At 42.3% G+C, this 20311-nt stretch overlaps 1 protein-coding gene across 1 annotated transcript; it reads right to left on the bottom strand.

Annotated features, from left to right (window-relative positions):
* Positions 1 to 45: 45 nt before the first annotated feature.
* Positions 46 to 19375, bottom strand: fam184b (family with sequence similarity 184 member B). The gene is made up of 18 exons (XM_068322029.1): positions 18878 to 19375; positions 14214 to 14402; positions 11471 to 12142; positions 10736 to 10871; positions 10246 to 10397; positions 9244 to 9789; positions 7808 to 7915; positions 6921 to 7219; positions 6252 to 6390; positions 5686 to 5805; positions 5382 to 5514; positions 4844 to 4974; positions 4097 to 4212; positions 3137 to 3505; positions 2920 to 3034; positions 2243 to 2350; positions 1452 to 1843; positions 46 to 665 (listed from the first exon to the last, which is right to left on the bottom strand). The coding sequence occupies exons 1-18, from the start codon at positions 19025 to 19027 to the stop codon at positions 593 to 595; spliced, it is 3948 nt and encodes a 1315-aa protein (XP_068178130.1). The 5' UTR covers positions 19028 to 19375; the 3' UTR covers positions 46 to 592.
* Positions 19376 to 20311: the final 936 nt, after the last annotated feature.

Here is a 20311-nt window from a genome sequence, read left to right as displayed (position 1 = left end):
AGTAGCATGTACGAAAACAAAATATTTTATTTCATTTCTTCACTAAGATTATCATACATTTTTGCATTGAAACAAGCTTCATTTTGGTACGGTGAGCTGTGTTTTGTCACTTCACAACAACCTTGGTTGAATATGTCTTAACGCTTCAATACTTGAAGAGACACTTTGTTGTCGATTTTTAAGAAATACACACTTGCCTGGAATAATCACGTGATGAGATTCAAATAAAGATTGCATTTTTTTAAAAAAGGAAGACGGCTTAAAAAAAAAAAATGAAGACATTCCAAACAAGATCCAGCCTTTGTTCTGAGGTCAGGCATGTGTTTGAGAAGCACTTGTTGGTTGAGCTTTGAGGCAATGTTTGAGATGGCCTTGCTGGTGATGAGCCCATACAATATATCTAATGATTGTGTGTGTGTGTGTGTGTGTGTGTGTGTGTGTGTGTGTGTGTGTGTGTGTGTGTGTGTGTGTGTGTGTGTGTGTGTGTGTGTGTGTGTGTGTGTATGGGGGGGACAAACAGATGTGCATAAGAAGCAATGACGTGTGTGTGTGAGGAAACGGACTTGCACCAGCTGTAAATGTGTTTTTGTGCTCAGAAGGAGAAGTATTTGGTGAACCACTCCTGTTTCAGCCCCTCGGTCCCCCTCTGCTCCAGATAGGGGCCCCTAGGAAACAGAAGAAACATCCAATAATAATGAATACATCACTACACTGAGGTTTAGAATATTTTGTTTAAACTAATAAAGAACATCTCTTCAGGTGAGGTACTGGCTTGCAGATAAGTTTGTTTAATTACATCAATGCTCTTCCGTCAAATAATAAAAGCTGACCTGTACAACGCAGCAGTAGCATCATCAGCGTTAATATTAGAAGAGCTGTTTCAGATCAAATCAGTCCAATTAGAAAAACGACAAAAAACAAATTAAAATATTCACAAATGTCATTTATGATCGTCATTATTACATTTTGTACATTTTCCTGTATTTTCATTTTGTGCGACTTAATATTTAATATATGTTTCATTTTGAAGGCAAATAATTTTTAAAGTAAAATTTTTTTAAAGTTACATAGCAAATAATTGGAGCTATAATGTTAAACAGCCCGGCAGTATATTAATTCATGTAAAGACAATTAATGATAGTGAAACTGTTCACAGCTACACTCAAACTATGAACTTATTCATTATTATTGTTATTACTATTATTAATTATTATTATTATTATGGTATTATTACTATTACTATTATTACAGTTTTATTATTATTATTACATTATTGTTATTATTAGAGTATTATTATTATTCAGTCCTTACAATACAGTGATAAACTAATACTGTTGGTATTTGAAGTACATTTCTATAGTACCAACACTTTTGGACATTTGGCAGAACCGAAGTCCCATTCTTTTCTTTTACATGAGTAACATCACGGCTCAGACACGCGATCGTCTTACCTGATTGATTGGGTCTGCAGGTGTGCGTGCTCGTGGCACGAGGGCAACACGTAACGGATACCGGATTGCAGCGACGGGCAAACAGGAAGCGGGGCGGTGGGCGCCGGGGTGGGAGGGATGCAGGAGGTTCTGGTTCTGGAAGAGCGAGGGACGGACGGGGAGGACTGTTGGCTGAGAGAGAGGGAGGTGTGCTTGTGTGGAAGAGAGGAAGTAGAGTAATGGGAGGAGGCGTGGGGGTGGGAGCTGGACTGGTGGGGGAGGGTAGAGGAAGAGTGTTGATGGACAGAGGAGGAGGAAGACGATGAGGAGGAGTGGGGCTGGAAGATGCTCCTGTCGAATGTACTGGCACTGGGGATGCTGGTGACGAGAGGAGGAGACTCCATCTGCTTCCTCTGGGGGTCAGAACCAGGAAAGATGATTTTGGTGTGAACTGAATTTCAAATATACAGTCTGAAAAAATGCAGACATTGTTCTGGTTGCAGCCTCACATTATTATTTAAGATGCTTTAACTTTTTGGTGTGAAAATATGTCTCAATGTAGAGCTGATAAAAGCTGCATCCCTGCAAATGAAAAAATCAATAAACTTCCAATTTGAATTCAATCTCCCAGCATAGACTGCATCAACACTGCGAGATCTTTTGTATTTTATTTTGTAGGAGCCACATCGCTCTGTAATCCCAGGCTGATTCTCTGAGTGACACGTTGGCTGCCGCCCAGGAAGCACTTCTTCTTCTCGCTGGAAGCAGAACCGTTTTCTTTTTTGATGAATACATTATGAGCTCCGACTCACCCTCATGGTTGGCGTGACGCTCCTGGGGCGCGTCTTTCTGTCGGGAGGCCTGAGGGTGCTGTTGTCCTCGGTAACGGGAGGGTGGAGCTGCAGCTGATGCCTTTCTTCCTGGAGGGAAGGAGGACGAGGAAGGACTTCACCGGCCTCGTTCGCAGTCGGTGTTGTTATTGTTGTGTGTGTGTGTGTGTTAGCATCGTGTGTCCAGAGGGTTCACTTGTTTACAAAGCTGCCTCGTGTCACACAGATGGTCGACACAGCATTCTGCCAGAACGCACTGCAAAAACATGTCTTTCTCCTACAGTAGGAATACATGACTGAAAATGATGGATTACAGTATTTTACAAGTTAAAATTCTCATGCTACCCAGGTCAGATATCTTAGCTGACGATAACATGTTTTATCTTCAAAAATTCTGTGTTAATTCCTGGTATTTTGATGCAGTGTGCATTGAAGACAAATCCCTTTTCATGCCGATCACTAATGAGGACCACAGCACAAAAGCAACACGAGGGATGAGGAGACCTTAAGCGAGGATTGTTTCCTACTGAATTCTGCTGTGATCGAAGGAGCAGCTCCACTTGTATGTATGTGTTTGCGTGTGTTTGCATGTGTGTGTGTGTGTGTGTGTGTGTGTGTGTGTGTGCGCACATATATACAGTACATGACTACATTCTCACCACCAGTCGTTTAATGAGCTGGTCTCTCTCACTCAGTCTCTCCTGAAGCCTCCCCAGCTGCTGGTCGTCACATCGAGGCTCCCTCCTCCTGCAGCGCTCCTCCCGCTCACGCAGCCTGCAGTTAAATCATATACCAAACACACAACTCCTCTCTCATACCTGTCTGGTGCCTTTCATTCCATTTTTGCCACCTTTCTATCGTGTGGTCTCCACTTACTCGTTCTCCAGGGCGACTATGCGAGCCTGAAGGTGCGTCTGGGCGCTGCTGTATTCAGAGGCCAAACTCTGCAGCTCCTTCTTGTGCTCCCTCCTGATCTCCTCCACTTCCTCTCTCCTCTTCTCCTCCTCCCGTTCCATCCGCTTGTTCTCGTCCACCTCATCCTCTTTCCCATCTTCCTCTTTCCTTTCTTCCCATTGTTTCTGCGACTCCTCCAGTTTCTCCATCTCCACCCTCAGTTTCTCTACTTCCTCTTTCAGGCGCTGCGCTTCTTCCTCCAGCTGGGTGTCTCTCTTCTTCAGCAAATCCACATTTTCCTCCTCTTCTTCTTCTTCTTTCTCTTTAGTCTCAGGGGTTTTCTCCACTGACCTAGCAAAGGGGAAAGGAAGGATCAACGATGACAAATCTGTAATAACTGGTTGCATCTGATCTATCGAATTAAGACGTCAGGAGTCATGAAAATGCATGACTCATCACTGATTCAGCATTCTTCATTTTTGTACATCATAGACTCCAGATCAAAATTAAAACATACAAATACAGTCTGTTCCAATAGTTCCTCCAAACTAATATTAACCTAGCTGTGAAAAATTAACAGACTTATTTCAGCGGACTAAAAAAAAGCACAATTTGTTCAGTATGAAATGCTCCTAAAACTACAAAACAATATAAAGATGCTGAAATGAACTTTAATCGAGGGGCATTACAGCTGAAACAGTTAGCTGATTAATTATGCTTTTCTTTCTCTAATTACCACACAAAATACGAAATAGATTTAGCTTCGGGCTGCCAATTTTTGATTTCATGAAGCACTGGGTTTGACTACAGACTAAGTTTCCTTTGGCTTATGGAAATAAATCATGAGGAGAGTAACAAATAACAAAACTGACCTTGACTCGCAGCCTTGAACGACATCATTCACACTGATCTATCTACACACACGCCCACGTCCTTCCTCACCATTCCTTTAATTGCTTCTTCAGCGCAGCGTTTTCTCGCTGCAGCTCCATCATGGCACAACGGCTCTCGTCCAGCTGTCGCTCAAACACTTGACACTGATTCTGCTGCTTCAGATCCTTAACACACACACATAGACACACACACACACACACCAACACATATGATCAAAACACACTTTGCCTATTGTTGTGAATATAGATTTTAAACAGGTTAGTGTGGCTGTTGACTATAACTTGTGTTGGCTTTATCCCATTGTAGTGGGATTTCATTCACGTAACAAATAATGATGTAAACCTTGGGAAAAAAATATAATTTTTTTATTTTTATATGTATTTTTTTTATTTTATACATATACAGTACACACACACACACACACACACACACACACACACACACACACACACACACACACACACACACACACACACACATATATATATGTAAGCACCTTTCCATAACATGAGAAATCTGTGCATTAACTAGTGTGAAAAAAACACAGTTTTTGATTTATGACCTCGGAAGCCCTCATCCGAGACAAATTCCATTCATGGATCTTAACTCGACTCGCACTCAACAACTAGAAGAAAACAAACACCATCACAGTTCCTGAATAATGAAATGAACATTTGAGTCAATGCTGCTAGAATGTTTGGTGAAAAAGGAACATTTATTTGAATCATACTAAAATAAGAAACCTGGATCTCAATTCTTTTGGTGTAATGTGTGTGTGTGTTCTTTTTGTGTTACCTGTTGTAGAGCCATCATCTGTGTGTGTGCCTGTAGTTGGGCCTGTAGGTCCTCTATCTGCTGCATGTGTCTCTGGGTCATCTGTCTGCTCCACTCTGTGTGTTGCTGGGTCAACTCTGCCCTCTGCTTATCTGATACACACACACACACACACACACACACACACACACACACACACACACACACACACACGCACACACACACACAGACGCACACACACACAAGCACACAGAGAAAACAAAATCTGTTCGGCCCACTGCTACAGGTACCCTTCCGTGGTTGCCATGGTTAACTGTATCCATGGCAATAGCAACTTCACTGTTGAATTTATGATCTTGATGTGTATTCGGCTGCATGTTCATTTTGTCCGCGCCGCAGTGTGTGTGTGTGTGTGTGTGTGTGTGTGTGTGTGTGTGTGTGTGTGTGTGTGTGTGTGTGTGTGTGCCACATAGGGATGTGTTGCTTGTCCGTATGTGCTTATGCTAATTCTCACGTGTGTGTGTGTGTGTGTGTGTGTTGGTGCACGTGCGCGTGATACCTAGCTCCAGGTGGTGCATTGTCTGTAGTCTGTTCCTCTCCGACAGCACGTCTTCTTTGGCCTGTCTCTCTAACGCTTGCAGAGCCATGGTGTGATTGTGTCTCTCCACGACTGAAGACTGGCTTTGGGGCTCCTCCAACACATTAACACACAGTTTGTTCTTTTATGAGCGCTGCACAAGCCTGAATTCACTGAATTTATAGGTAAAAATCAATGAATTTTTCACAGTTCTACCTTCATCCCTGCTGATTTTTTTGATTATTGTCACTTGGAAAACAAAGAAGCACAAGGATGATTCAAATACCTGCAGCAGCTCCCTCAGTTTCCTGTTGATCTCCTTGGTGTCTTGCACCTCTTTCCTCAACCTGTCAATCTCAGGGTTGCCGTGGCTATCGTCTCCTGAGCCCGCCTTCTTTTTCTCCACCTGCATCAGTTAAACAATCAGGGAGGAAATGATTTCAAAAGGTTTTTGTGTTCCGTAAAAGCAACCCTGTCAGATAATGATTTTTTGCAACAACAACTGCTGAATTACATGAGGATGGTGTTTTTGCAGCCTTGAGCAGCTTTCTTTAAATTAATAAATACCCAGCATACAATTGGGCACTTTAAGCAAACTTATGGAAGTAATTAAAAGAGCACTCCAGAAATGTAGTGCCGAATGCGATTGGGATGCAACCGAGGAGGGAAACATCTAGATTTTTTATTTTTTTTAGTCTGTAGTGAGACTCAGGGTTAAGAAACATCACCAAACTCTTTCAATCAATGACCACCTTGACAACATTACACTCCATTATAATGTAAACATCTTATAATATAATGATGATCCGGTGACCACAGGTGGTTGCAGGTGGTTTTGTGGAGGACGTTCACCTGTGACTGCTCCTCCTGCAGCTCAGATATCTGTGTTTGCAGCTCCTGTTCTCTGTTCTGCCATCTCTGTTCGCTCTCGGCGACGGCGGCGTTCATCTCTATCCTGAACTCGGCTCTGAGACGATCCTCACACTCCGCTCTGAAGACACGGATCAGAATGGAGTTAACCCACATGCAAAATGACTGAAATCCATTCATTATGGGGTTGGTTTTTGTGCTGTCGCTTTGTGCTTATTAAAAGATTATTATTATTATACATTTAGGTTTGGTAGATTGGGTAAAATCAGATTATTTCACACTCCTTTTTATAGCCGTCTCTCATAAAATGCCCGTGTTAAGAGATTAAAAATTCCCTGATTGTATTTCTGGGATACAAACCTGTAAAACCACAAACATAACTTTTGTATTTGTGCCTTTGCAATGGAAATAACATGGAAATGAATGTCATGCTGAGGGATATTATTGTAATACAAACATATTACTGTTACTTTATTCAACACTAATAACATCACGTCACATTAACTGGAAGGTCTTTGCCTAAGGTATCATTTAAATCACCATACATTGTTTTTTTTATTATTGCATCTCATTCTGGGATGTTTTCTTCCACAGCTCATTAATGCATACATTCAAACTAAACGAACAGTAGCTTAAAGATCATCCTGATACCTGATTCGGTCCTCATTGTGCCGCTGCCCCTGATCTAGGAGATTCCTCTCCGTGTTCAGGCGGCTTTGCTCCAGGACTTTCTCCTCCAGTCGGTGTTTGTCAGCTCTCAGGGACACGATCTCTCTCTGCTGCCTCTCCCGCTGCCTCTCTTTCTCCTCCTGCGTCCGAACCAGCCGACCCCGGGTCTGGTGGAGCTCCTCCTCCAGACGGGCGCACTTTGGTCTACATGAGGACGCAGCTTCAGGGGTCACCTTGTCTTTCTTGTCTTGCCTCTGGATGACGGCCTCCAACCTACAGATCTAACGTTACCAAAGACATTTTACTTCATATAATCTAATAGTGGCTAAAAAATAGCAGCTAATCAGTTATGTGATTTCCTTAAATCCAACAGTTTATTTGAGAATTTCCAGTCAGGTTAATCAAGTTCCTCAAGGCTCGGTTCTTGGTCCGGTATTGTTTATCTTATACATGCTTCCTCTGGGTGATTTAATGAGGAAACACTTCATCAACCTCCATTGTTATACTGATGATACGCAATCGTGTCTCTGGATTAAACCTGATGAAATCAATCAGGTTTAATGTGTGTATCAAAGAGATTGTGCTCGGCCCAAAAACCACCTTGACCACACAACCGGTCAAGGCGGATGGCCGCCAAACAGAGTCTGGGTCCTGCCCGGAGTTTCTTCCTCAATGAGGGAGTTTTACCCCGCTGCTGTCGCTTCTGCTCTGGAGGGTTCTGTTGGGTTTGTCTGTCTGTTAAAGCGCTTTGATACGTCTGTTGCTATGATTAAGTGCTATAGGAATAAAACTTGATTGATTGATAATCCAGGCTTTAACACTAATCCATTTAAACTGTACATATGAGACGGTATTATTAGACCTCTGACCTCATCAGTAGCATCTTTGAGTTTTGTTCTCAGCTCCTCTCTTTCCTTCTCCAGGCTGCTGCGTAGCTCTGCACCGCTTCTCCTCTCCTCCTCCAAATGTGCACACACCTTTCAAGAAAAAGTCATTAAGGACTCATCTTCTTGTATCATTTAACCCAATTTTACTATCAATTCATCACTCGTAAGCCTAATTAATAATTAGTTTCAAATTGTGCATTATCCAAAGGCTCAAAGGGCAGGCAATTATGTGATAAAATCTCTTATAAAACTGCATTTACTCTTTTTTGAAACATTTATTAAACATGTTCTTTTAGACCAGAGGTTATCAACCAGGGGGCAAGTGGGTAGAAGCTGATTGAGAAGAAAGAAGACAGAAAACCTTTATATTACATAAAATGGGTGATCTTTGCTATTTTACTGTACTTTCACCTCTTTAGCCCACTGAGCCCTGGAACAAAAAAGGGTAAAAAAAGCTACGACTTATGTTGATACTGGGGTCCCACCAGTATGGGTTTATTTTAAGGGGGAACGGGACAAAAATGTTGGGAACAACTGTTGAACAACTGTCAAGGCAAGACAGCAGCGACCAACGCAAGTACTAACAAGAACCAAGACAGTCAAGAGACGTGAAGGGTAGGTCAGGGTACCCTGAAAGTAGTCCCTGACAAGGGCATAGATCAAAGCTAGTGCATAAGTAGATCATAAGTAGCTTTGATCTATGGTCTTACTCACACTGGCCTTCTCCCTCATCTTTTTATCTTATCCAGTTCCTGAAAGTTGAAATTTGACCTTGACCTAGTTTTCACAAGGTCAAGGTCATCATCTCATTCTCATCCCCTGTGCTGCCTGAGTCATCTTTTCGTTTCATCTTTCTATCTGCAACGGTTGTGAAGATACTTGGTGGACAAAGGAACGTAGGAACGCACGAACACTGACAGTCACAACCCATCACCGCTTTGAAGCGGGACGTAATCACACGGAAATAAGAATAATCTTCATCAGATGCATGGAAGAAAAAGTGGATTTAACACGAGAAATTCTTGATTTTTGTAATAGCATGAGATATCTCCAGCGCCTCACTGACAGTACAGTAAGGATCACTGTTGCAGTTGTGTGATGGGGGGGGGGGATGGAAACTGAGTCCTCACATTGGTTAGTACTTTCCTCCAAATAACTCAATCCAAACCTGAAACTGAAACTTAGATAATAAATCCCCAAGCAGCCTGAGGCCCCAGCTGCTGAGCGAGTTATTTTTAAACTCCAGGTATAAGTGACTTCCTCTGACACTAAGGGGCCTGTCCTGTCCTCATTCTGCCACGCCACTTCAAGAAAATGAAGAAATATTCCCAAAACATATTGAAAAACTGTAACTTCCCCTGTTATCTAGTCATTATTAGTGGTGATAGATGACACCCTCCTCCCCCGGTGATGCTGACCTCTTGGTTGGTCTTCTTCTCAGAACTCAGAGCTTCTTGGACGCTGTGGAGTTCAGCTGCATGCCTCCTCATCACCTCCTCTATCGCCTTCCGCACCTGCTCCTTCAACCGTTTCCGATCGTCCTCGGCCTTCTCCACCAGTCTCTTCTTCTCCTCTTCCAACTTCTGCTGCACATTGGCTCTCTCTGCCTCCACCTGTTCGATGCTCTTGTCCAGCTGGGCGTGGACACGAACCCTCTCCACTTCCAGTTCCTTCCTCATCCGGTCCACCTCTTCCTCTTTTTCTCCCCTCACGCGTTGTTTCATCTCCTCGATTTCTTTGCGCATGGCTTCCTTCTCCTCCTCTTTCTCTCTGCACAGTCGCTTTCTGTCCTTCTCCAGCTGATCCTTCTCTTTTTCTCTTTGCCTCTGCAGGTTTTCTGTCTCCTTTTGAACCTCTTTCTGCAGTTTGTCCCTCTCGTCATCGGCGTGTTTCTGGATGCGACGTAGCTCCTCCGTCTGGGCTCTCACCATCTCTGAGCGCAGCGTGGACAGGGCCTCGGCATGCTAACGACACACGACAGGACACCAGAGATGTCAGCAGATGCTGGTAAGATGTCAGATCCAAAATCACAGTCAATGGAGATCGCACGTAGAGAACTACATTAAGAGGGAACTCGATAACATTTTTGATAACATATACAGTATTTTCCGCACTATAAGGCGCACCTAAAAGCCTTTAATTTTATTAAAACCAACAGTGCGCCTTATAATTCCGTGCGCCTCATATATGAAAACCTTTTTACAATAGGTCATTCATTGAAGGTGCGCCTTATAGTGCAGAAATACTGTACTCCCTTAAAATATTGTATTTGGCCAGTTAATGTCAAGATATGAAGCTCTGAGTCAATTTTAGTTCTACTTTCTTCTAGGATTTCTTTATTTACTATTGGAGCCAGAACACGGTGCTGAACTGCTTCAGCCCCCATTAACTCCTTGTAACCCCCCCCCCTCCTTCTTTACCTGGCGTATCTGTCGGGCGTGGTCGTTGTTTCTACCGCTGCTCTGCAGCTCCAGCTCTCTGTTCCTGCTCTGCAGGCGGCTCACCTGGCTCCTCAGCTCCTCCACCTCAGCACACACACACACCTCACAGCCTCTGCGGTTCAGCAGCTCCTCTGATACACACATACACACCAAAGTGAACACGACGGTGCACAATAATTAATAACGCCGAACTGAAGCAGAATGAACAGCAGGGCAACATGAATAAAAATTATTTCTCATGCAATAAATTCATTTTGCTGACTCTGTATGATGACACTTTGATGAAACGGCGTGCGCTGGCAGAAGATGGACGATGTGTATTTATTGCATTTTCTATTGACATTATAAATGGCGTGATGAGAAACTCAATCAACGGTGAGTCGCGATAAATTATGGCAACGCAGTGAGCTCAGCGGAATTTTGCAGACGTGAGTGTTTCAGACAGGTGAGAGGAAGTCCAAAGCACCACCTGCTCTGCTCTGCAGCTCGTCCTCCTGGAGCAGCAGCCTCTCCTTGGCAACGGCGAGCTCCTCCTCAGCCCGCTTAGCGCCTCCTTCGGCCTCAGACACACGCCTTCGATCCAGTTCCAACTCCTCCTCCAAGTCCTGGAAAGGAGGTATGGAAGAGTTTTGGCACAAGGGTGAGTAAGGAGGGCAGAAAAAGCACACAAAAAAAGCACATAGAAAAAGCACACAGAAAGTAGTACCAACACCTAATAGAAAGAGTAATAAATAACCCATCAAGAATATAGAAATAGAAAATCATAAATAGGCATAGGAATAAAAAGGCATAAATAAACAGGCCTAGTTAGTCAGTTAGTCAGGAGTTAATTACTCTTCAGTAATACTGAAGAGTAAGAAAAATACTTAAGAACTCCTAAGTTAAGTAAATTAAATACTTAATTAATACTAAATTAAATAATAAATAAATACTAAATACTAAATTAAATACATAAGAACTCCCAAATAAACTATAAAATACTCTTCAGTATTTTCCACTATAAGGCGCACCTGAAAGTCTTTTTATTCTCAAAAACCAACAATGCGCCTTATATGCAAATTTTTTTCCGCTTTTTCATTAAAAAAATATAATTTTTTAATAGATCATTTGTTGAAGGTGCGCCTTATAATCCTGTGCCCCTTATATATTAATTTTTTAAAAACTTTTTTTATTTTTTGCTAAAGACGATCCAGAGTGTGTGTACCTGTATCCTTTCTTTCAGTTTGAGCGAGTTCCTCTTGCTCTCGGCCAGCCTCTCCAGGTGACCTTCCACCTCTGCTTCAGCGAGCTTCACTCTTTCCCTCAGCGCGCTGTGCATTCCTTTCTTCTCCTCTTCCTCCCTCTCTTCCCATCGCTGCTGCTCCTCCCTCCACTCCGCCTCCATCCTCCTCCTCATTTCCTCCTTCTCCTCGTATAGACGGTTCACCTTCTGCTCCCACCGCTCTCTTTCCTCTTTCACAGCTCGTCTCTTCTCCTCCTCGGCTTGCTCCATCTCCTCCTTCAGCGCCTTCACCTCCTCCGAGAGGGTTCTGACTCGTTCCAGACTTTCCTGCTCCTCGTTTTCCCTCTCCTTCTCTTTCTTTTTCATTCTATCCTCTCTCAGTCTCTGCTCCTCTTTGCTCTGTCTCTCCTCATCGAATGCTTTCTGTAGCTCCTCACATTTGGCGTCCAGCTCCTGAATGTGTTCTCCGGCCTTCTCCAGTTCTTGACTCAAACGCAGGCTCTCCTCCTGGGCGTCACCGATCCGGGCCTTGGCCTCCTGGAGCTCCTCCTCAGCCGTCTGCAGCCTCTCCTTAAACTCTTTTCTCAGCTCCACCTCAGTTTCACGCTCTCTCTCCTCCACCTGCATCCGGAAGCATTCAAAGTCTGCCTGCACCTGGTGGCATGGAAGATATAGTATGTTAATATCATATACAGTACATGGAAAAAGTTTGAAAACAGGACATTCATTGAAGGTGTGTCTTATAGTCCAGAAAATACTGTACATAAATACCTTCTAGGACTCTTTTTAAAAAAAAACCTCTTCTAAATGGTATCAAACATGTTTAGAAGTCAAATGTAAAGATGTAAAATTGCATTTTTCTGTGTCTCAATGACTGATTCATTCATTTTCTGTCATTTTTTTAATCCTGTGTAGGATTATGGGGGCTGGAGCTTAATCTGCCTCATGCCAAATTAAGACCGACCAATTAACCTGAAGGTCATGTGTCACGTGTTTATCATCTTTTTTTTATTTTTATGAGTTATCAACAAAAATTCCATTATATTAATTGTATTAATTAATTTATTCATCTAGATCAGAACAGCTTATGAACAGATTCAAGAAATACATTTAAATGACTTTAAGGTTTTTTTTATATCAATATTATCTAAGCTACACATTTGGCAGCAGGTCTCTACCTGTTTCCATTAACACATTGTGACCCCGTTCATATAAACGAACATATAAACATAAGCTACCAAACTTCCAATGTGAGCAAAGTGAACAAACATTATGACTCATATTTGACTGCATATTGTTATTTTGCATGATTTCCTAATTTTTATTTTAATGATGTTGGCAAAAGGTTTTAAAAAATGTCTTACTTTGATATGTTGGAGAAAATTAAAAGGTGATCCAAGACGAACATCTTTATCCAGATCACCCATTATGCAAAACATCAAAATCTGTCGACAAACTTTTGGAATATCAGAGACAAACAGTCTAGAGAAAAAACCCTGGCAATAGTTACACCTCTAACATCAGCTGATGGAGGTAATCAAGACAGATTTATTGCCTGTCTACATTTATATCATGTCATAATGTTAGAATATAAATCCAGACTGTTGTTTAAATGTTGACGTAAACTGCATTTAAATGACAGTGAGAAATGATTACAACCAATCTGCTATAACGAAAGAATGGACTCATTAAATTTCAACTACGCTCAACTCAACAGTTTAGTTTTATATTTATTGATTTGTAACCTTTGCATCAGTGACAGAAAGACTCAATCTAATTCAGTACAGTTGATTTATTCCTCCTACAAACAATGTTCTGTATTCATCTTGTTGAAATCCTCGACTGCGCTGCACTTGGATCGCTCTTTACTCCTCTGGTCACCGACAACAGCTGTACATTGTAAAGTGGATGTAATGTACAGGTGTATTAGCAGGTGAGTGTTTACATGCTCATGATGACTTGCTCCTGAAATTTTCAACAAAAAGCATCCCGTAGATAAAGCAGATGGTGAACAAATCAGCCAGATGTGTCTCAAAATAGAAGCTGAAATATCATCACAGATATTTTAGAAGACAATTATCTTCTCAAAGCGCAAACAAGAAAGTAATGTGAGTACAGTGTTTTCTGTACTATAAAGGATTATACAGCGCACCTTCAACGAATGACCTATTCAAAAAAATTATTAATTAAAAAAACCCAAACATATTTAAGGCTCACTGGATTATAAGGCGCACCTTCAATGAATGGCATATTAAAGAAATAAAATAAAATTCATATATAAGGCGCACTGTCGGTTTTTAAGAAAGTGTAAGTCTTTTAGGTGCAAAAATGCTGAATTTATGACTGATTGAATTTTTTTTATGGTGGTAAAATTAATATTAATTAGGCATGAAGTCAGTGAAGGTGAGGTTGTTGTCACATGGGGGGGGACGCTGGGGGAGGGGGTTCATTTGTTGCTACCGTTGGGAGTCAATACAATGAATACAGTCTGTCCTTGAGAGGGGTTAAGTTTATCTCATGATCAGGAAGGTAAGAGTATACCCCCACACAGATTTACATCCCCCGTCTCTCTCTCTCACACACACACACACACACACACACACACACACACACACACACACACACACACACACACACACACACACACACACACACACACACACACACACACACACACACACACACACACACACACACACATACACACACACACACACACACACACCTGGGCTCCAACTCTATGCTGCTCATCCAAAGACTCTTGCAGCTCCAGGAGTCGTGTCCTCAGCGCCGACCCCTCCCCTTCGTGACACGTCTCCATCAGGATGCGGTGCAGCTCCTCATGGTGGGCGTGGCTCAAGGCCTGCAAGGCCACCTCCTGCTCCTCGTTCTTCATGTTCAGAGAATAAATCACCTGCAGGGGGTCAATAACAGGCAGGAAGAAAGATGGGTGGAGAATTGTGTCTTGTTCATCATCTGTTCTGGAGAAGGGGTCATCGCATCCCTCAGCTGACTTCTGCTTCGATCTCAGACTGACATGCGTTCTACAGTGGCTGTGCTCAGATTGAAGCAGATGTCATAGACTGAGTCATAGCAATTAGGTTCCATGGTTAGCATATATTGAAACTGACCTTTAACTGCCATTACAGTATTTTCCGCACTATAAGGCGCACCTAAAAGCTTTTAATTTTCTCAAAAGACAACAATACACTTTATAATCCAGTGTGCCTTTTAATCCAGTGTGTCTTATACACTGTATATGGATTTTTTAAATTTTGATCAAATTCACCATTTTAATTTCAGGTCATGTGACTGACAGAATTTAGGTCTACTCAGTTTTGTCTGTTGATTATTTAGTTGTAAATTCAAGATGATCTAAGAGTCGCAAGTCTTCTTTGGAGACAGAAAATTATCTTTCTAGGTGACCTGATTAGACTTTATTCTAATCTTTATTATAAGAAACACAAACTCACACACTCTCACATGAAGAGACACTCATCTAAAGCCCAAATAATACAAATGAAAGAGCAGAACTTGTGTATTTACTGCCAATAAACTGCTGTGGGTTCATATAGTCCAGGCATTGCAGCTTCTTACGGTGACCCTCCTGCCTGTCAGTGTGTGTGGAGTCCTGGCCTCCTCGTCCCAATATAGACTGTGACTAACACCTGAAATATGGCCTATTTTGTCCTACTATTCACTTCACCCACTACGCCATGTCTACAGTGTCATCGTGGGCTCCCGCCGACCCTAATATCTCACTTATCCACCTGCAGGCATGTGTGTATCTGTGTGTGTTCCTGCATATGCATGAGTGTGTGCAGGGGACACATAGGCTCATATTTTACTCCCGACGCCTCTCTGTCTGCAGCATGCAGCTGGCACTGCACTGACACACATTCTGTGTGTGTGTGTGTGTGTGTGTGTGTGTGTGTGTGTGTGTGTGTGTGTGTGTGTGTGTGTGTGTGTGTGTGTGTGTGTGTGTGTGTGTGTGTGTGTGTGTGTGTCTCACCACCTCGCTCTGGCACTTCCACACGTACATGATCTCAATAATATTCAGGAATCTATGATGTATTAGCAATTATTACTATTGGTATTAGCAATGTATTGGTATTTTCTGGACTATAAGACGCACTGGACTATAAGGCGCACCTTCAATGAATGCCATATTCAAATAAATAAATAAATAAAAAATTCATATATAGGGCGCACTGGATTATAAGGCATGCTGTCGGTTTTTGAGAAAAATATAAAGCTTTTATGTGCGCCTTTTACTGCGGAAAATACTGTACTCGTTTTGTATCTATGTCAGTCATAGATTCACCTGCTTCTTTCTTTTCAGTCAGGCCCTTGGACATACATGCGATGCCAGGAATTCAATCATGTCATAGTGCATGAACTCTGCTTCACAAACTATAACTCGTGACTCAGAGAAATGAAAGGAGTCTAAATCGAGGGCAGGCTCTGACGGGAGTTTGTTGGTGTGCGAGTCTCAATGGCTAGTTTGTTTGAATGAGACAGAAAATGAGGTACATAAAGCAGGAGAGAAGGAAATGTGGAAAGGGTTGTACTAAAAATTGGTTTGGATCTAAAACCAGTGGTTCATAACTCAGGAGATCAGAACAAAGGGACATTACCAGCGCCATAATAATAATAATTTCCACAGTCATGGGATGATGCTTCACATGATTTTGTCTTTTCCATTTCCTCTTATTTTGCACATTTAGTCTTCTTTATTGTCTGGAGGAAAAAATGTGTGACAAAAAAAAAACTACAGAATCTTGTTTCATGTCTGCAAAAGCATGACAGAATGTTTTAGGGATTTTTAAAAAAAAAAATATTAAGACAATTAGACAAATTCATATTAAACATCTCAAGTTTAATAGAGGGTATTTCTATACAAGTTCCCTGTTGTTAGAGATTTTTAGTCATGTTTCTAAAGATTTTTACCTATTGAACAGTCTCAGAAATTCTAGTTTCAGAAATCAATAAAGGTTTGACACCTTTATTGATTTTATTGAAGTCCTCAATGTCAAGATTTCAGAGTATCCACATTTTTCTGTGGCTTTTTGGATGGAAATTCTTAAAAGGAGGCCAGACTGCAACAAGGGCCTCTCGCTGCTATAAATTCTGTCTCAAGACCCCCATATTGATCTTGCCAGTCGATAATGTTATTCATGTAGCCTCACAAGTACAGGCTACGCTTATTGACAATAACTTCATAGTCAGCAAAGCATGAAATGAATATTCTGTCTCCGGTGTAAAGAAGAGCTGAGATGAGGAAAAAAAAAGGAGTGAATGGCTGGTGAACAGAGGAGAGGTTAGGCAAAGAGACAAGCAAGCATGCATACTCTTATATCACCCCCCACCCCCCAAACAACCCACAACCCCTGCCCACACTGCTCTCACACATACATGCACCTCTACACATATCAAAAGTGTGCTGTGTGCAGGATTACAAAGCAGGGAACATTGTCACAGTGTAAGCTAGATAAGTACACCAAATCACAAGGACGGAATTAGAGCTGTCAATCAAGAGTGTGTGTTCACACGCACGCCAACACACACTTTCAATGTGCTGCTGTTGATCTCTGAGTCACAAAAAAGAGACTACATACTCTCTTCTCCGTTTTTCACGTGGGTGTGTGTTCATATCCGTTCACGCACAAGCTCATGTGAACATTCACAACAGCTGGCCCCCGTCTCCCCCCCCACCGGCTCATTCCAACATGTAAACACACTCCCCACATACGACCGGTTTATATTAAGATATACCCATTCAAGTTATTAAATCTACAGGATAAGGTTGCCACTGTTGACCCATTTACAGCTCAGTGAACTCAGACCGACCGTTTGTCAGCAGCACAAATCAGAGAGATTGTTTGGTCAAATATTGGATGTGATGATTCTTACATCCACCACCAAAAAAGCACAAAAAGGGAACTCAAGAACTGTCAAATATTTTTCATGAAACTTTTCACACGCCAGACTAAAGCGTCGAAATGGTGACTAGGATTTTTTTGGTTATTTTTATCACGAGGCTCATTCCGGCTGTCGGTTTTCCTTTTTCTACAAATCCATTTGATTACTCAACACAATTGTTTTTAGATTATAAACAGAAGAACTGGAGTGGTGCCTATTTAATTTGTAAATTTTTTTAAATATATTTTTAAGTGAAATAAGGCTGCATGTGTGAGAGAAGGATTTGTCTCAGATGAGGATTTCTGGGTCATAATAAAAGCATTTTGGAAATTTTAAGCATTCTCTTTATTCTAACGAATGGAAATCACAGAGAAAGAGCTTTTTTATGAATGTCTCTTCTCAATACTGTGCACTCCTGGCAACTGATCCTGTTGTAATCTGGGCTTGTGTACATCTCAAACAGGCATTAAGTGAAGGAAACATGTTCAGGCTTCCTTTTCAATCAGGATGGAAGCAGCAGAGGGTCAAGATGACAGGGAGAAGGGGGCAGGCTGGCAAATGTCCCCCTAACAAGCGCAGACACAAACGCTGACCCCTCATGTGTGTCATCTGTGTGTGTACCTGTGTGTATGAAGATGTTTTCTGAACAACAAACAAACAAAACTGCAGAATGTTACTCAGTACACATGAGTACACACACACACATACACACACACTTACTCATGCACACAGGCGACGCAGAGGTGAACCCATAAATGAAGAGAGGAACTGCACAGTCATCAGTAATTGTCACAGCTCAACAAGCGATGGGTCATGCCCTGCCTCCGTAAGCACTATTGTGCACTAGAGACCGGGAGAATCCCCTTATAGCAACGGTGACTGTGTGAACAGACCCAAGCAGGTACACCCAACCTGCTGCAGCCGTCAAGCATCACTGTCTGCACAGTGATAAGTGTGTATGTACATGCACGAATACACACCCTGACATGCAAAGGAACATGTTAATACTATAATTACAAAAAACTGCATTTGATTATTCTCTGCACTATGAGGCAGCACCTAAAAGCTTTTCATTTTGTGAAAAACCGACAGTGCGCCTTATAATCCAGTGTGCCTTATAGTACGGAAAATATTGTAAACGAGCATTCAGGCATTTTAATTTATGCATAGCTGTTTTTTTGTAATAAATGTTGATTTTTGTAATCTTCTGGTTAGACACTAAAAAAGAATGAAAATGTGCGATCTGTGCTTCGAGATGTGATATTATTTAGCTTATTAAAATTAAATGTTTTTTTTTATTTTTTATACCTACTGTATCAACTTTGAGTCAATGCATGTAAAAGAACCATCCATTAATGAAACGTTGATGACATTGACGCTCGGTGCTGGATGGGGGTCTGCACACCGCACCGCTCGGTGGCAGCGCGTTCAGCGGTGCGCCCCAACGGTGTCCCCCGGCAGTCCTACCTTGGTGAGCTGGGCTATCTTCTTGCACATCTTGCTGTGCATGTCGTAGTCGTACAGCTCCTGCTGGATGGTCGCGAAGTCTGCCGCAGTCCCGTTAACGGTGGAGTCCGGCCCGAGGGGGGCTGCAGCCTTACCGGCGCCTGAAGCCATAATGAACGCCCAAAGCCCGGAGGATTGTCACAAATAAACCGGCCGCCTCTCAGATGAAACCCCCCCCAACTTTTCACTCATTCCTCTGACTGTGGACCCCCTCCCTTGTACAGCTAAAGCGATTCGTTGGGAAACATTCGGTGCCAGATCGGCGGGGCTCCCCCCGTGTATTCCGGTTGTTGCCCCCCACTCCCGCGGTCCGCCTGCTGATCGCGGAGGTCGCACGCTGGAAGTCCATCGGGGACGCGCTCCCGTTAGAAGACCCTTCCTGCTGTCAGCCGATATTTTTTATTCTAAGGGGTGAGGAGGAGGAGGGGGGGGCGTTCAATGATTAGGCGTGCGGTCCTGGTCCTTCCACCTGTCTCACGGTGGGGGCGGAGAGGGGCGTGCGGATTGTATGGAACGTTACCGGAGACGGATCGAGAGGCGCTCCACTGCAGTGCTGCCCCGCCCTTACCGGCGAGGCTGTATCGATACCGATCATCGCGTGGAAAGGGATGGGGGGTGGGGGGTGGGGGTCTCTGGGGTCCAGTCGTGTGATTTGAGAACATTAACAGAATCAGAGACTATTAGGGCCTGCTGCCATTACTGGAGCTGACCGGAGTGCTGTACTATATACAGTAGTCATAGTCAAGTTTATTGTCAAATGTACCATATATGCATATAGCACAGATTAAATTACAGTCCTCTCAGACCCACAGGCAGTAAAAAACAAACAAAAAACACACACACCAAAAGAACTGCTCTATATTTATTTTCTAAATTGTGCAAAATTTTACTCTCAATAAACTATCCATTCATTTTTTCACTGTAAGGCGCAGCAAAAAGCCTTTAATTTACTTAATTTCTTATAATCCAATGTGCCTTATATATGAAAAAAGTTTATAATAGACCATTCATTGAAGATGGGTTCTCAGATGTGTTTAATATTCCAGTGCGCTTTATATATGAAATTTATTTTTTAATAGGCCATTTATTGAAGGTGCGCCTTATAGTGCAGAAAATACTGTACAAGACAGGTTCGCACAGATAAGTGAGTACTGTACTATTGATTGAAATTCTCTTAAAGGGATACAAACGCAAAATAAGCATCAGAGGTGAGCTGTACCTTTGTCAGAGTCTCTGAATACTGTACTAAAATTCCCATCATTATGCGATATCATAGTTTTGATAGATCCTCCTTGTCTGGCAAATTCATTCAAAACCACATTCTAAGGTGTTCATGTCACACACATCTTTACATATAATGTTAGTGTAAATACAGGAATACATGCAAATTGTTGT

This window comes from Antennarius striatus, chromosome 8 (genome assembly GCF_040054535.1).
Source record: "Antennarius striatus isolate MH-2024 chromosome 8, ASM4005453v1, whole genome shotgun sequence".
NCBI lineage: Eukaryota > Metazoa > Chordata > Actinopteri > Lophiiformes > Antennariidae > Antennarius > Antennarius striatus.
Note: the sequence above shows the minus strand (reverse complement) of the source record. Positions and strands in the feature narration are given on the sequence as shown.

What these genes read in the sequence shown, in the direction of transcription:
- fam184b (XM_068322029.1), bottom strand. Translation starts at nt 19,027, where the DNA reads ATGGCTTCAGGCGCCGGTAAGGCTGCAGCCCCCCTCGGGCCGGACTCC. An exon ending in ACGCCCGACAGATACGCCAG is followed by an intron (nt 9,790 to 10,245) that starts GTAAAGAAGGAG and finishes GTGTGTCGTTAG; the next exon opens with CATGCCGAGGCCCTGTCCAC. An exon ending in ATAGTCGCCCTGGAGAACGA is followed by an intron (nt 3,035 to 3,136) that starts GTAAGTGGAGAC and finishes ATTTAACTGCAG; the next exon opens with GCTGCGTGAGCGGGAGGAGC.